The 17,979-nt window shown below is 41.4% G+C and overlaps 1 protein-coding gene across 1 annotated transcript in view; it reads right to left on the bottom strand.

Moving 5' to 3' along the window:
- Positions 1-13,698: 13,698 nt before the first annotated feature.
- Positions 13,699-17,979, bottom strand: part of LOC121610400 (carbohydrate sulfotransferase 8-like) — a 159,669-nt gene continuing 155,388 nt past the window's right edge. The window contains exons 3-4 of the mRNA XM_041942480.1: positions 16,255-16,292; positions 13,699-14,829 (exon numbers count right to left, since the gene is read on the bottom strand). Of these exons, the coding sequence (XP_041798414.1) occupies positions 13,699-14,829; positions 16,255-16,292 (1,169 nt within the window). The remainder of the gene's footprint in view (positions 14,830-16,254; positions 16,293-17,979) is intronic.

Here is a 17,979-nt window from a genome sequence, read left to right as displayed (position 1 = left end):
ACTTAAAAATCGCTGTGCATAATTGCACTTATGAACTTTAATTTGCAGTCAGTTGTGGAATGTAGAGTGAAATGTAAAGCACAACGTGCTGCTTAATTATGCCAAATATATTGTGGTGGAAAGTAACTAAGTAGATTTACAGTACATTGTTGAGGTACTACTTTACTTTAGTATTTTCATTCAATGAGACTTCAGACAGCCTTGGTTACTTTTCAGATGAAAATTTTACATATATAGCACATATAGTTAAGTTTATAAAATGAATTTGAAAATTATTCCAGTTGTTTCCAACCTTTTTGGCTTGTGACACCTTATAAAAAAATAGTGCCTATTGGATTTCCTTTAATGTGTATGAATTGCAAACACGTCCATCATTTTTCCTCTGTAAACCTTTTCATTTAAATAACTACTTGAGCCCCAAAGAGGGAAAAGTATAAAATTATCCAATACTTCAACATTAGAGAAGTTCATATAAATTTCACAACTGAATTGTGTCGACTGTGAAATGCCAATCATGCATTGATTCAACACTATTAACAATATAATGCAAACATTTAGCAGCAACAGGGACCGTCCTTCTGCAGAATGAGTACTTCCTCTTTGATGATGATACTTTTGTCCTACTGTACACTTTTGTTTTACTGCAAGACTTTTACCCAAAAAGGAGTATTTTGACATTTTCTTAAGTATAATATCTGAGTATGTCTCCCATCACTGGCTAAATACTAATATAATGTACCAGTGGTTGATATGATACACTTCTTCCTCCTCTAAGTAGCTTTTATCTGCATCTTTTCCACATGACAACTAGAGCCAAACATCTTGTTTTTGTTGGATATGGTGTTACAGGCCTGTTAACCTATGATGTATCTGTTTTGTGCTGTGATTCACAGTCTGAATGTGTTTGCCGTCCTCCAGAGGGTAAGACAGAGCCGAGGCCGGGGCTCGCCAGAGGCGCCGATCTCTCCCAGGCTGGTCTGATGCAGGCTGAGAAGCCAGCGCCCCACAGACGCCGCTTTCTTTCACCAACACTTTGTGTTAAATGGCCATAAGTAATACTGGGTTTCTATTGTGCATGCAACCAGAGAGTTTATTCTCTCACACATCATTATATGGTTCACTCGTGTGTGTGTGTGTGTGTGTGTGTGTGTGTGTGTGGTCTCAGTGTTGCTTTTCCCTGTGTTTCAGCTCTGACCTCATCCTGTCAGTTTATTCCTCTGATATGAAGCATTACTCCACTTCTCCGTAGATGACTAGCAAAGCATTGTCAGCCAGTCGTTTGGATCTTCTGTCGAGAAGTAGAAATCCAAGATTCAGAAGTCAGTTTCCTGTGGTTGCTGTGTCTGTCCCTTTTCTTGTTTCTGTTTGAATTAGAATTTGTTTACTGATCAGCGAAGTGGAAATCTGAGTATATCAAACATGTGGAAGGTTTTATTCCAAACGTGCTTCTTTGTTTTCTTCAATTAAAAATATTTAATAATGGGCTAAAAGCTGAAGCTGCACAAATCAATATTTTTATATTAACAATGGATAAAATGAACTTAATTATTGTGGTGACAAACACACACAGAATGATCACCTGGTTGCTGTTCAGCACTGAGTGTTTTAGCATCCTTCAGCTCATTGTATTGGGTTTATGGCCCACAACTTTCAACAACTGATTGGGTTTCGTCAACACCGTAGCATAGAGTGTTTTCTGCTAAAAACCTATGATAAACCCACTGTTCACAACCTGCTCACAGTGAAATAGCACGCAAGCCGAGTGTAGCAACCCGCCGGTGGACATAGTGGATCATTTAGCAGCGAAAGAGGGATATTTCCCTCAGGAGTTGGTAGAGACCACAAACAGAGCTAAAAGAGAGAGAATATTGATCAGACACATGACTTCAAATGAATGCTAATGTTTCTCTGTGTCTGCTGGATGTAAGTAGGCCATTGTCTGCCAACACATTTACCATATCAAGTTGGCCCAAAGTGGCTAAAAAATCAATAATGGCATATTTTAAAAGGGAACTTTTTTTTGTCTAAATATGTTTAACTATTTTTCAGTACTCATTGAGGAAACTCTCCCTTTGGAAACGTTGAGTCCTGGGATTCATCATCAGTCTAATGAGTAACACCACCACTGTGTCCTGCTCGGGAATGAACTGCTGTGAGTCGGCGTGGTGCACCTGCCTTCTGCCAGGCAGCCACAGTGCTGCAGCCTAGCCCAGCCAGCCTACAGGCACTTCTAGATAACTCCTGTCTGATTAGCTCCTTAGGAGGACATTGTTCCAAAAGCAATTCACTAGACTCCTAGTATTAATTTAGTCCCGAGAGAGAGGCCCATCCATCCTAGGTAGGACGGGCCGTGCTCAGGGCCTACCCTACGGCCTGCTAATAGCACGGCACCTCCTGGCCTGTCACTATAAGTGATAGTCTCTGCAAGTTTGTTGCCTCGTCGTGTGTTTCTCCCATCAGGCAGCGTGCCTCCCTCCCTCCACCTCTCTCCTTCTTTCTCTCCCTCTCTGGTTCAGGGCAGGTGTCTCCTCTGTCACTCCCATCACTCACGCTGCTTGACGAAGGGAAGACACAGTTCAGAACACGGCAGGAGCAGGGGGTGATTCATTGAAAGCTCGCCTCTCTCCTTGAAAGGGAGCGGGAAAGAGAAACAGCGGATGCCTTTTTTGGGTGTTTGTGAGAGCTGCCAGCAACGAGGAAATAAGAGGAGAATGTGAAAGCGCTTTCAATACCGTTGAAGCTCTCAGAGTTCTTTTAAAAATGAAAGGTTGACGCTTTCTCTGATGTGCGAGGCACCTTTATTGATAAAGAAGCCATGCTGTTTTAAAGTGACAGGGGATCCCAGCTGGCTTATGGAAAGCACAAAATGTTTTCCTCCTACAAGCCTGTTGTTTCTTTTTGAGAAGCAGCACTGGATTGTTGGGTATAGGTGAAGGAGACTGTGGCACTGCAGCTTTTTTTTTTTTTTTTTTTTTTTTTAAACCAATGGGCAGATATGTTTACACAATGTGTTTGGAATGCTGGTTAGAAAGATACCAATCAAATGCAACCAAATGGCCAAAATAATGAATGGAATCCTTTTGTGATTACAGTTGGATGTTTTTTTCCATTGCAGGCTTCTTATAGTTAGAGAATAGTGTCTGCATTTTGCTTAACATCCCCAAACTGAAGGGCAATCTGCAGCATAGCAAAAACTCCACTGGAATTTCTAGATATCTCTGCAGTTTCATCCCATGCATTCATTTCTCCCTGAAGTTTCAGACACTGTTGCCAAATAATGAAGTTTGTCAGTAGATCTCTCACACTCCTTGGCAACTCCAAAGGTAATGGTAACAGCTACTTTTTTCAGACCGTGACAGAGAATTTTAATATATTTTTCTTAATGGACGCAAATTGCTGTTATTCATGCTATTGATCAGTGGCTCCTCTGATACAAACAAATCGGATCATTGCGCTTTGACACACAAAACATACTGAATTGCATACTCATCTGACTTTTTCGCTCAGCCAAGAGAGTTGGCAATATTGTTTGCAACACTGGAACACTGTGCTCAGTGTTGGAAGGCTTTGTTAGGAACATGCTGCAACACAAATCAACTGCAAAAGCTCACAAACCTTGTTCTCATTCCAGCAAAAGAAACAACAAATCTGCATTATTGGTATTATTACCAGGACTGTGAATCAGTGATATATTACCTCTTTGATACAGCAGGGCTCTCAGTTAGAGCCTGGTCTCTACTACATTCATGTAACATGTAACATTACATTAATGTGTATGACAGCCTAAATATGAGGTTTATCTTTGCATTTCCTCGTCTGCTCTTAACACATCTGCATCTCAGCGAAGCTCCTTCCTCCTCCTGTCCATCAGCATCACCACACAGATGTTCGCCTCAACCCTTGATGTGCTTTTACATTAAAAATACATCCACAATATGCTGTTATTACAGATGGGGAGGGGTGTGCTAGTATAAATATGAAAAAGCAAAGATGAGGATTATGTTATCCACCCAGGGTTTCAGCCATTCCCGGCAGTTGTGTCAGCCTGGCAGAGACACAGCCCCAAGGTTAAATAACCACTCTGCCCACAGCAGCTTGTGTAACTGGCTTCATTATAGATCCTGTGTTTATTGATTCGAGTTCATTAAAGCTGCTGCATAATTCATGCAAATGCCAGCGTATAGCTTAATTAGAAGACTTGCCGTAGTTTTCATGGCCGTTTTAGTGTCAAACGGAAGCATGACAGGTGGTGGCAGCAAATTGGACATCAAAGTGCACATTACTATACCACACATACCACCATGTGCATGAAAGTACTAAGGTGGCATCGTTCTTTGAAAAGCAAAGCAGTGTAAGAGTTTGTAATATTTCAGATGCAGTACTGCCATCATGTGGTTATGTGCAATATGTCTACAGTATGAGACAATAGACAGCAGGGCTTTCCATGCATTTTAAAAAGGTTTGCCTCAGAGACAGCCATCTGAAAAGAGACTTTATAGCATAGGAGAGAAGGTAACAATGAGAAAAAAGGGATGTCCGATCAGAATACTGCTACATCCTTTGTAGCGCACAATAGCAGTGCATTTAAATGATTCTTAAATGTTCCCACTCTGTCAGAGTGTCCAATTTTTGTGCAGAAATGGAAGCGGTTCATGCATTGAAAGTTCCTGCTGGAGCACATAAGGAAAAATGAATTAATGACAGATTGAGATTTTATTTTTCTAAAGCCGTTCTCATGATATTATCTCTGGCTCCATCCTGCCAAATGATACATAAGTGCTTGTTGCCAGAATGAGCAGCGTGTTGATGAAAGGGCCAGGGCCAGTTAACCAAATGAGATGTTCAGGAAGCTCAACAGGACTTGAGTTTTGAGATTTCCTCCACAAAATTATTTCCCACTTGTCATTTTGCTTAGCTTGATTAATAACAGAGCTTGGGCAAATCATTTTAATGAGGTTTATATCAGTGAGAAATGTGTCTGGAGCGCGGTGCTGAGCATTGCCAAAACAAACAAGGATTTCACGGGAAGGGGGGGGAGAATAAACCTGGCATGCATGTGAATCAGAGAAGTTTTGTGTTTGACGTTCAGGGAAATATTTTCTGCCTCTCAGATGTCGCCCCATTGAACTGAGAAGTCAACCCCTCAGATTGGTTTTGCTAATAAATGGAAGATATTGCAGTGGCACAGTTGATGCAGTTATTGCCGGGTGAGTGCGTGAAAGCAGCTGAGTGTTTGAGTCTTTGTAATACTGCGTGTGTGTGTGCCTGTGAGTGTCTGTGGGAGCTCTGTCGTCAGGGAATCAGCCGAAACCTGTCATCAGCCATGTTAATGCTGGCTGGAAGGCAAACATGAGGATTAACAGAGGAACCTATAATAATAATACTTGAAAAATGGAGCAAAGTCTCTTTTTACAGTCCTCCCAACCAAGGCGAGGTTGTTTATCACTTTGAGAAGATGTTTGGTTGCCTCCCTTGTATGTCTGCTTTGGGCCCTTAAGCTGATTTAACTACACAAGCACGTTCTCTTCAAAGCATGTCAAGATTTTCCACGCACACTAATGAGGTAAATGGATGGCTTTTGTTTTCTTCACAGTTTTAACTTCCCCCAAAGTGCTCTCATGACTTATACAAGAGCTGTTGCGGAAATCAGCCTTGAGCATTTAATCAAATTTCTAACTCTACAGAGTGATCAATTTGTGCTGCAATATTCATCTGCCACACAGGCATACACATAATCTCACGTAACACACACACACACACACACACACACATGCACACACACACACACATGCCAGCACAACAACAAAAGCAGTAAGGCTTTGATTTGTTCTTATTTAACACAACACAATGACATTTTGTAAAAAAAATAAAATAAAATAAAATGCTGTGACAGATTTTTCTCCCTTTTTAAATGTAGGTAGAGTGTGTGAGAATCATGCAAATTATTGCACATTCAGGCACCATACGCTACCTATTCTGATCTAATCACAAGATGGAAATGAAGCAAATCCTTTCCTCCAGAACAGGCACTATATGGCTACATATGACGGAAAAATAAAAGCACCAATTTAAAAAGCGTTTAGATCTCCAAATGAAAAGTTTTACTTCTAGACATGAAACAGTGCGTCGACAGTTATTTCCAAATCGGTGGGTTTGTGAGGTGATGTGAGGATACCCTCGGGGACTATAATCTGACTTCCAACCCTTTGTGGCACAGAGTGGATCAGTAGACATCCCTGTGGGTGAACTGCGATTGAACTTGAAGGGATAAAAATTCCCAGCTGGCTTGTGTTTATGTGCATATTAACAAACAAATGTCAAAGTTTGAAAAATGTATATACAGGACATAAATAATTTGCAGCAGAGGTAAAAAAAAAGAAAAAGAAAAATCATTACAGTTCATTCTGGAAAGTTCTCTGTTCAGTTTACTGGAGGAAAATGAAGTAAAATAAGTGAAACTTTTTTATCTTTTTTTTTGGTCTTAAAGTATTGGGTAAATTCCAATTTTGCTGTTATTCTTGTGCTGTACTTGTTGTTGCTGTGTACTCAAACAGGTCACAAGATCACACATAGTGTTTGGGAGGAACCTAAAATCCCTCAAAGCGCCCTCAGAGGCAAACACTGACTAACTAAATACAAACTAAAGTTCTCTGCCTCTTTATTTCTAACTAATATATTATTCTAACTATTCCTCCTCATGAGATGTGCATATCTGAGAGTAAGAATTACATTTGATGTAAATCCCCGGTGATAACGAGGGTTAAGAGTCAATGGTTTTGCTGTAATGTTGTGCGGGAAAAAAAAAACAGTTGTCAGTGAATAAGAAGCTACTGAAATGCTAATGAGACAAGCTTAAGTGGTCATTGTCGTGATAAACTTGAATGCAGTGACAATAAAGGGCTAATGTTTCTATTTGTTTGTTATGCTGATTTATTAGATGCTTTTCTACAATAATTAGTGCAGTCAATGAGAAATGAGTTAGTAAATATGAGGAAGAACTCTACTAAGTTCTAAGTTTGTATTTTGTCATTTTATGTGAAAAAGTAATAACAGAGTAAAAGCTACAGGAAATGCCAGCATGAAATAGTGAAAGAAGAACAAATGGTTATTCTATTATACAATATTGTTTAAAATGACATGATATGCAATTCAAACACAACCGGGCATAGGGGCATTTATGGGCATTAATATATATAATATGTAATAATATCTGTTCATGTGTTTACACACACCACGGTTACGTATGTGTTTTCTGGAGATGCTGCAGTATTTGTATAACCTGAAGGTTCTGTGGATGCAAGGTGTTGAACTGGATGACTTGTTCTGGTTAGTGACGCTTGCCTGGTGCAACAGTGCTTGCGAGATTGTAATCAAAAACCTCTGAACATAAGTTTCCTGTGCTGCCTGTTGCACTTGCTTTTTGACAAATCACACCAAATGACATAGCTTGTGCTCTAGTTCAGCACACTTAAAGTTAATTAAGCTCCATTAAGCTTAATTCTTGTGTTGTGTTATAACTCCTTGTATGTAAAAAAGCTGCATGTTACTGCTGATCCCGCTGAGAATCAACAGCCAATCAAGCACCCTCAGCTCTGTGTACCTTTCAGCTTCTTTCCGCTCATTGTTTTGGTTTCCTGGTTTGTCTGATTGAGTCGCTCGACACCCACATTTTATATCATATCAATATGCAGCAGCTCCTGGTACACATGCTAACTGTGCACTGACTGTGGAGTGAAAAATAGCGGAGAGCAAAGTCTCAAAGTCTCCGATGGGACATTCATGTTGCTCTGATTCTGCTTGATGCATGAGGGTCATCAGCTTCTGCTGCGTGCTTGGTGACATTTTTTTGTAAAGATGAAATTTGAAATGATCTCTGGCCAGAGGAAGTAACAGAATAAATGAAGGGGAGAGGCCATCTAAAGCATTTAAGTGTCTTTTCAGAGCTTCCACCAATGCTGAGTTATCACACAGTGAAGAATCCATCACAGCACCGGCAGTAACACCGCTCCCCTCAGTCGACCGCGGCGCAGCGCAGCCGCTAGATTTGTTTTGAGTAATCGTCAACACTTTCTTTGTTGTGACTATCAAACGTCATTGTTGTAAACAAAGCTGGAAAGACTGCAGACTGTAGCTGCTTTTTCTCTTTCCTCCCTCGTGTAAACCAGCGGCTGGATGAAAGAACTTACTCTCTGGGCCGTTTCAGAAGCCATCCTGGGAAATGATGAAACCACTACATGAGGTAGATGTAGGTGAGAAGGACAGAGAGAAAGTGCACCAAAAAAATTTCATTTTCACAAAATCCCTCCTCGGGAGCACAGAACATCACAGACAGGTGACACATAACAGTTTTCGTGGCAGCAAACAAACTCTGAAAGCTTGTCAACATTAGATACTTTGCCCTATTAGTCTGATCCTTTGATACAAACGCTCACTAACTAAGAACGAATGAGCTGTAAGCAACTCACTGCTACTGATCAATGACTTTATCTCATGCATTCAATCTATTTTTATGATGGCATTTTAGAGCTACCTCTTGCTGCCAGTTGAGGCTGTCAACAAGCAAAGCTGCTCTGTGCAGCTTTATAACTTCCATTAAATCGTGTAAAGCCACCCGGTTGACAGCAGCAGCAGGCTGTGGTCATACTGGACAGCTGCAAGCATGCACATCAGGTCTGTGCTGAATGATAACGTGGCTGGAGAAGAAGCAGGACAGGTGTAGGAAGTGGGATGTACGCTCACACAGTGTGCATGAGCTGATGAGTAATGAGTCTTTTTTTAGCAATGTCGGTCAGTCTGTCGGTCGGTCAGCGGCTACAGATTCTCCTGCTCACTGGTGATGCCCTGACTTTTTCTTCTCAAGCCTCAAGCAGGCTGACATTTTTGGCTTTTAGTAAGACGTCGTGACATTGGATGGGTGGCCGTGACATTTCATCGAGACATTTACGGCGTCCAGAAGATGAATCCCATTTACTTTGGTGATGCTATGATTTTTTTTAATAGAACCACTGCTCATTTTTCACTTATGTTTGATGCACTCTGGATCCTTCTGCGTCGTTCAATCCAGTGCTTGTGTGCACATCAGCTCTGATGCATGGCTCCTTTCCACCCTCGGCTATCTGAAGCAACACATTCATTTGCAATTGGGTATAAATGCCACTATTTATTGGTTATTTACTTAAAAATCATTTTCCAATGATGCATTTCGCATCTGTAGTTGTCTTCACACACAGAGCAACATGAGAGAGAAACAGACATTTAAACCTCTGTTCTTCCTCCTCCTGCTCTTTGTGATCCTATACTGTGTTTCAATTTCAGCCAAATTCACCACTAAGCCGTTCACATTTACATGTTTTTCTGTCTCTGTTGTAAGACAACAAAATGTTTGCCACATCTGAATGAGCAGAAAACATGGCCAGTAGCGTGCACTCTACACTATATTATAAATGTGGCTGCTGAAGAACAGACGCTCTGCTTCTGAAACATTTGTTGAGAGCATTGAGACTGTGACAGAGCAGTCGGATGCTGTGCACATTCATCATTATTTTGTGAAATATCTCAGTCTGTAATAGATGGATTGGTGCAAAATCTTGTATGTAATCTTGGCATGAGGTTGACATTTCTGACTTCGAAAGTCTCAACAGTAACGACTGCTGTAAATTTAGTAGACATTCACGTTCCCCTCAGGATGAGTTGTATTATGTTTGGTGGTCAGTCAACTCGTCCAATACCTAAATACTCTCATCAGCATCAGCTGCCTATTGTCTTTTTTTTTAATGCATTCAAAAACACTGTGAGGTAAAAAAAAAAGCCACAAATACAAATAAACTGACAAACAGTGAGCCAGAGAACAGTCTTGCACGGCTGATTCTCATCCTGGAGCTCATTAGCTAGCTCTCCAAAGTTCAGTAACCACATTGGACTTGAGACAAACAAAGTAACGACACAACTGCAAGAATGAAAAGAGCATACGTTGAAAATGCTAAAGACAGTTTATTAGTAGACACTCGATCAGCCAGAAATAATAACCACCTGAAGAATGTCTTCCTGAAATACACCATTTGATTGGCAGTGTAAAATAAGGCAGAGGGCTTAAGATCTTTAAGATATTTTATACACTTTTGCACCAACGATTAACAGTTATACATTCACTTGTTACTGTAACTTTTGATAAATCTGTCCATACACCCACATACCAAGAAAACTGCACCAGCGTGGGGCCAGGGACTGACAGAGTATTTGCAGGAGTAATACTCATCAGAATGCAGTAGCTGTTTTGGTCAGAGGCTGGCTATACCTACACAGAATCTGACCACAACCTAAACGAAGATTACCTTTTGGAATTGCAAAAGCCAACACACTATACTGACAAAGGTTCATACACTATTCATCACCGTGGAAGGGTAATACCACCAAAATCGTTAAAGGTCTTCAAAAGTTGATTATAGTGTGTATAGATTTCAATAATATGAATTTCCCTTTACTCATAGGCAAATATGTTTCTTTATAAAGTATTTTGTTACATAAAACACGTTTCCAGTGAGCTGCAAAGTGTATAGCTGAATGGTGACTGCTACTTAACAGGAGGTTAGCCATAGGTCGTTCCCAGCATCAGAGAAACTCAGGCTCATCTTTGCCCTCGCAAAATATCGACCCGCTTCTGTTGGATTTTGTTCATTCGAGGCATTTCTTTGTAAATTCAACCCGCACAAATATTCATTTGCATCTATTCTTTTGGTTACATACTCATCATATTTAATCACCTCTTCATTATACTCACTGTGCAGTGAGCTCAAACTGTGAAGCGAGAAGATTTAAACTGAACGTTAATCGGGGGAGAAACCTTGGCTGAAGTCTCCATTCAGTCAATGTAATCTTGAAGATTTGCAGCACACGATTAGCCGATGAATGCCTCGGTTTCTTTTTACCTCATATTAAATTGTACAATATCTTAGACATGTCAAATCTTATGAAGGCGTGGAAAAGAGCCCTAATTTAAAAACTCAGGACTGAAGAATTGCCAATGTCTGTGCAGTTGCCATGAGTGCACATTGCTATGTGGTCTGAATCGCATCAAGTAGTTCTTAAGAAGAAAGTGACTTGATGACTCGGGGTGGTGTGTTGGGAGTACAGCAGTCTAGTAATGTTACACAAAGTATACTGTGCCTTCAATGTGTGTACATATGTTTCCAAAAGATGCAGGACAAACGATTGTACAACATCAAACAGCTCTGTCAGTACCACACACACACACACACACACACACACACACACACACACACACACACACACACACGCACGCACACACATGCACACACACACACACACACACACACACACACACACACACACACACACACACACACCCACACACACACACACACACACACACACACAAGCAGTGGAGTTGCTGTGAGTAAAAATGTTATTAGCCAGGATGGGTAATTGGTGGAATGCAGCTCATCTGTACAGGGTCTATTATCCTATTGAGAGACCAAACAGATTAGGGATAAGTAATTAAAGAGCTAATTTCCAAAATTTTTTATATCCATTGCCATTAAAAAAAATCTTTTGGTACCTCCAAAGCACAGAGTTTTATCAATTCATCAGTCAAAGTCATCTTATGCACTTTCCACAGATATTTGCAGTCTTTTGGACTCCAATCTTAAATTTGTGGTTGTCAGCTGGTGGATATTTGTCTTTTGGAAAGAAACTCTTCTGTTACACAACACTCTACACTGGTATCACTGAAAGAACAATCAATGACATCAAAAAGGAAATAAACATACCTTCACCAAGAAGCACTGAATATATATATTTTAGAAATACATAGAAAAATATATAGTCATCTGAATGCCCATTATACAATTTAACACAGTAGTGTCAGTAAAAAGCCTGTAAGATGGTGTACAATAGATGTGATACATACAGAGGGTACAGAGTTGCTGAGACGTGTAAGTGATAGCTGTTCAGGCGGTGTTTAGTGAGATGAACTGATGAGGCGTGGGAGCTCTCTTTTCTTTTTCTCAAACGTCCAAATTAAACATTTTTGCAAGGCTAATCTGCTTTTGAGTTTTTTAGCCTGATTGCTGCAATGTTGACTCTTCTCCATTTGGTTCCCAGTGCTGTCAAACGATTCTAGAAACTGAATGATTAGTGAGTCTGTAACAATAACGGGAATTGAGGATGTTGACAGCAACACTTTGTGCTCTGCAAGCACTGAGTGCCATGTTTCTGCTGCATGGGACGGCTCGGCTCTACTCGACTCTACTCACTTTCGGTTCCTGGCACTTTCCTCCGTTTCATTTTTCATTGCAGATAGTAGACCTTCAATGTTGACAGGATTCTTGGCTGATCGTCACAGCGGTGCCTTGTGAAACAGCCGCGAAATATTGTTCAACGCAACACAAACACGGGGAGCATAGAAGATACTGAAGAGATGGTGTTTGTGTCACAGCGAGGAGACGAACTGTGTTTCAGAAAAGGCTGAAGGCAGCAAGACAAAAAACAGGAGAGTTTGGAAAATCCTACGTCAGAGCACAAACAACAAGACAACTTGTTGCTAAATGACAATTCTCTTATCAGAGGTCTGCCGTGTTTTCACTCCACCGTTTAGCATCAGCTCAGGTCACTTGGAAACTTGACCGAGGCGATACCAAAAAGTACCAGGTACCAGGTACTAAACATGCCTTCTGACAATGGAGAACCAAAAGAGAGGTAAGCCAAGCCGTACCATGCAGTGGACACATGGCATAGATGTCCTGGATTTAAAACAGCCACCCAAGCAAATACCTCTAGTCATGAGGGCCCGACAGTACATGTATGTGTTAGACTAAAGCACAAACCTAACCGACAGAGTTAGAAGTACAAAAATGCTACAATAAGTGCACACAGCTTCCAAGTGGGTAGCACTTTACACATTTGAAAGATTTATACTATTTATAGTGATTCATTTTGTTGCGGTTTCTGTTTAGCAAAACCATTTACATGAAATATCTGTATTAATATGCATTGATACATAGAGGTATACTGATGCCCATCCTGCTGTAAGTCAAATAGTAAATACAAATCTTTCAGATAAAAAAATGCAGACTTCATCTGAACAAATTGCAGCACGTGGTGGAGACCATTACTTCATACAAGGTCAACCAAGGACTAAAACAACTATATTCATTAATATTTTGGTATGATTGTTCTGAAGGACGGTGGTAGGCGCTCACACAATGTCTCACTGTATGCTGAAATCATTTTTGCATTTAGGAACGTGCCTTGGCTGAATCAAACCATAAAGTGCTATTGCAAATGCTATTTGACTCACAGTAAGGCATAATTTAAAGCCTGTTGAACACTAATAAACTTTTTTTAAAAGCACAACATATATCATTTTAATATCCTACGTCACCATGTGCCAGTAGTGAATAAATAACTTGGATTTCAGAGCTATTTTGAGTATTAAGCATGACATCACATGAACCTTTTCATCTCAGAGTTGTCTAAAAAGTGAGATAATCTGGTAGAAATGTATTCATAAAAAGCAGCTTTTGCGAAATTCAGAGGAAGATTGGCCTCTGATCCCTCTGCTTAGATGCAAAGATCCATGTGAGCATGTGAGGGAGTCTTTTAATGTTAAGATTTCTATCATGGGAGAGATGCAGACGTAGTGGAATGTGACTGTGATTCAAGCGTCTTGATATGAGTAAATCAATATAAATCTTTAAAAGGCTTGGAGTAGTTAAACATCAGATAGTCCATGTAGTAGAAATCATAAACCCGCTGTCTCTCCAACGTGCTGACCTGTGTAAAATATTTTTGTGTTATCTGCATAGAGGTCCTGGTGTCGGTTGGGTTCCTATCTTTAAAACTGGGCAGTGTGATGTTGGGTGGTGCCCCAGTCAATCGCAGCACAAAGTTGGACTCTTCCTCCATGTTCTCAAACTTGCCAATGAAGTCATAGTCTATGAGACAAGGGTTGCAGAGCTGGTTGACTTGCTCCCAGTGGATGTCCATTCCCACAGGCCGGTGGACATCCAGCAGGTACTGGACAAACTCCTTAAACGTGACCCCGCTGCCTGTCTTCAGGGCTGCCCAGGATGGGTTCACCCTGTACTTGGAAATGATCGGTTTCCCAAACAGGGAGTGGTAGTAGTTGTTAGGATTTTCAAACTTGTCCCTGTATGCCGACACCATTCTCTCCAAGGGCTCTCGTACAAAAATGACTTTGGTGTAGGTCTCCAGGCGGTGCATGATTCCCTGACGGTCAAAGCTGTCCAGTGTCTTGAGATGGTGGCCATAGTGGACTGTGTCGTGCTTAATGCTCTGAGCATTGGGGGCCTGGCCTGCCAGCACCATCAGGGTCCTCTTCCAGTTGGAACAGCCCGCCTTGGGCACCTGGCAGTACAACAACTTGTACTTGTCCTCCACGTAGAGGTGTTTCACATGATGACGTGTGATGGTCCTGGAGATGCTGCTTTTGTACTTAGCGCAGATCTCCTTCATCAGCTGCCGGCGTGCTTCCAGGATATTGGGGGAAAATGAGCGTAAGGCAGAGGAGGAGGACACTGAGGATGAGGAGGAAGGAGAGGAAGGGGACGAGGAAACAGTGTTGTTGGTGTGATTGATTGGGGGACTTGTTTTGAGCAGTTTGCGCTGTCTTTTGGAGACATGAAGGGAGCCTATGTCCTGCTCTCGAGACCCAGTGGTGGCCATCTGTCTACTGTCCTCAAAGTGTGGGAACTGCATTGGAGGGATCGGACTGGACAAGATGCCTTCTGCCGCTTGATGGTCCTGATAATTGTCAGGTTTGCCTCTCTCTCTGTCCTGCGTAGAAAGAGTCTATAAAACAATGAACGACAACTCAGGTTGCAGTAGACAGCAGAAGACATGTGTTTAGACCAAACAAACAGCAGCATTTGCGGATGACAATGTGTATACAATAACATAGAATCTATACTTTTATTAATGAGCAACAGTCATCCCACATATTGCCTTCAGTACTGAAATGAGCCACTTGATGGTGCTGTTTCACTGCACCTTAAAAAAATGGTTTAACTTGGTTGCAAGCAAATGTCACACTGCCCAATGCCATCCCTGACCTATCAATAAACCGAGCTGTAATATCATATAAATGTCTTATAAACACTTAATGGGGAATCTAAATTCGAATCATCTAATGCCTGATTAGCATCATTTGATGCCCAGGGCAATCATGCATTCTGACATTTTATTTCAATTAAATGCTGTAATGGCATCATAAAGCCAATGGACTGGATGTATAATTTTAATTTTATAACAGACAAGGTGACAAGACTATCATGAATCTTGGCTCGTCCCCGTTCTGACTTAAATGGCCATATTCTTTCACCAGCGGGGACATCTGGAGGGGGAAAAGGGAAGGAGTGGTTCCTCGCTCTTTAATGTGAACGGCGAGCACAGGGCAGCAACGGCTGCGCCAAACATCAAGTTCTTCAGGGTTTGCACTGATGTAAGTCTCTCATTGGTGCTGGCATTCACAGCAGAGATGAGAGCAAGCAGGGGTCAGCTGAGAGGACATACAGTAGTACGAGCACTGCGTGTCTGACATTAAAACCTACTTTATGGATTGTCTTGGAGTCAGTTATGATGTTGTGCTCTCTTCATGTATCTGAACCTTGTAGATGATACTATAATAGATGCCTGTTTCAAATCCTTTATGCTTTTATGAAGCCACAGGGAAATTTAGGACACATTTTACCCCCTGTAACAGTTTATTCAAACCTTGGGGCTTTAGTTTTGTTTTGTTCAGGCACATGAGAAAAATTCCATTCAAACTTGTTCTTGTCTAAGAAAACAGGGACTGCCTTCAAAATGCAATATTGTAAGGATGCAAAAAGATTAATAATCATAGTCTGTTGTTATCCGTTAGCTCCTGTAATGCTTGAAAAGCCTAATGGAATACTTTTGTTAATAATGTTGGCTCACCATTCATCCAGAATGGATGTACACTAACCAAAATTGTAAGCGTCTACTGTGGAAGAAAAAAAAAAGGAAAACAAAACTAGGTGTGATCGCACCCTGAGGAACCTTGGCCTGGTTCAATTGGGACCGTTTACTCAGTAAAGTCTGACTGGCTGAATGCACAGTGTGAGGTCAGCCTCTCTACACAGACGCTATCAGACACGCTGAGAGGTACAAGGCTGACAATCACTTTTTTTTGCAACAGAGAACAGTTGGGAGCAACCTGTGTATCTGTGTTTTGGGAGAAATGGAGTAAACACGTACCTCTCTGGACTGCCGTGGAGTGCTTCCAAGCTTCACGCCTGGGGAGAGAGAAGAGAGAAGAGACAAGGAAATCAGCACTCAAGTAAACATGCATTTTTGTCCTTGTAGAAGAGAGTAAGGAGCCTTTGATGCATCAGAGGCTGCGATAATTTAACGCTTCCTATCACTTAGCACGTCTACTTTTGATCCCCAGGAAAACCACAACTGATCAACTAGTCTACAGAGGGAAGACAGGTAGCTCTATCTGTGTAATGAGCTGCCACAAGCATGAAAAGTTGGCAAATGAGTTGTGCTCCCAGTAGCAAGTGCTGAGGATGAGACGGGGGAGAAAATCAGCACAAGAAAGAGGGGGAAAACGAGATGCTACTTGTTTTAATTTGGGAGGAAAAAAAAAAGAAATGAACCAATGAAAGTTTGAAAAGGATGTAGCTTGCAGACCAGAGGAAAGACAGAGAAAGATGCAGTTTGTTGATTAAGGACAGCAGGAGAGTGACAGAGATCTACAGATTGGTTTTGTGGCAGCCTTGGGGACAGGTGGTATGTATATTGGCAGATGTGCGGCAGCAGCAGAGACGACGTGTTTAGTGGTCTGTCTCCAGCTGGACATCTCCTTTCCTTAGGTCCCCCCGTCCTGCTGCTATATAATCAGGCTGACAGCTCTGAGTGGAGCTGCATGGCTGCTGATGGGGGGGGGGGGTCAAAGACACCTCTGCCTGAGTGGCCTGTCACTTCCAATTTGAGGGTGGAAGTGATAGGAACCTGCACAAGAGTGGGGGTGGTGGGGGCTGTAGATGCAGGCCGCAACCTTCCCTAAGTGATGAGATCTGCAGATCCCCATCTCACACTTAAACACGCCTCGGTGGGGAGGGAATAAAATGCGCTGCCCAGATGCAATGTTTTTCTTCGATTAGTATGTGCTGGAGAGCTCTGAGGTGGCTTGCCACATTTTCTAATCTTGTTTGGGTGCTGCTGCACTATTTGATCTCCTAACCCTAATGATAGTCCATATAGGATGTGCATCTTTGATATTAGTTTACATTGGCTCGTGTGAAACACATGAATATTTATCACAACACACACAGATGCCATCGCCAGGGAAACACATCCAAGCGCAATGATAGCGACAGTCTTTCAGTGTCTGCTGTTCTAAACTGATGGAGCGGAGCGAGCCCCTTGTAGCCCTGACCATCTTGTCAAAATACACACATGGTTATCGATCCTGAAAGCCCCATCAAGGTGGTAATTGAAATCTCCAAAGGTTTAATTGGTTCCTTCTACGAGGTGTTTTGTCTGGCAGTTGTTACAAGTTTGTCACAGCTGTTGATGTCAGGACGGTTTTTCTTTGCCACTCCATGCTGCACCTTCAAGCAGAGTAAAATTTTAAATCCTTTCAGTCGGCTGAACCACTGACAGAATTCAAGATAAAAATGTTTGATGCAATACATGTACTTAGTTTCTTGGATATTATTTATATCACCTGTTCTGCGAAGGGAAAGACTTCTGAGAAACAGGAAAACTATAATGCAGAAATTAGATTCGATCAATTAGATTTAAGCCTCAGGCACTGAACTGAGTGCACAGGACACAGTTGTCATATTCAGCACCTTGTGACAAAGGTGTCTTGTTAAGTTGTTTTAAAAATAAATCTGACGTGGCTTGATTAGATGACATAAATCTAAGCTTTAAAATCTTTAATAGCATGTGAATTCTGGCTCTGATAATCTA

This window comes from Chelmon rostratus, chromosome 1 (genome assembly GCF_017976325.1).
Source record: "Chelmon rostratus isolate fCheRos1 chromosome 1, fCheRos1.pri, whole genome shotgun sequence".
Taxonomy (NCBI): Eukaryota; Metazoa; Chordata; class Actinopteri; order Chaetodontiformes; family Chaetodontidae; genus Chelmon; species Chelmon rostratus.
The sequence above is the reverse complement of the archived record's forward strand: the minus strand, read 5'-3'. Positions and strand labels throughout refer to the sequence as shown.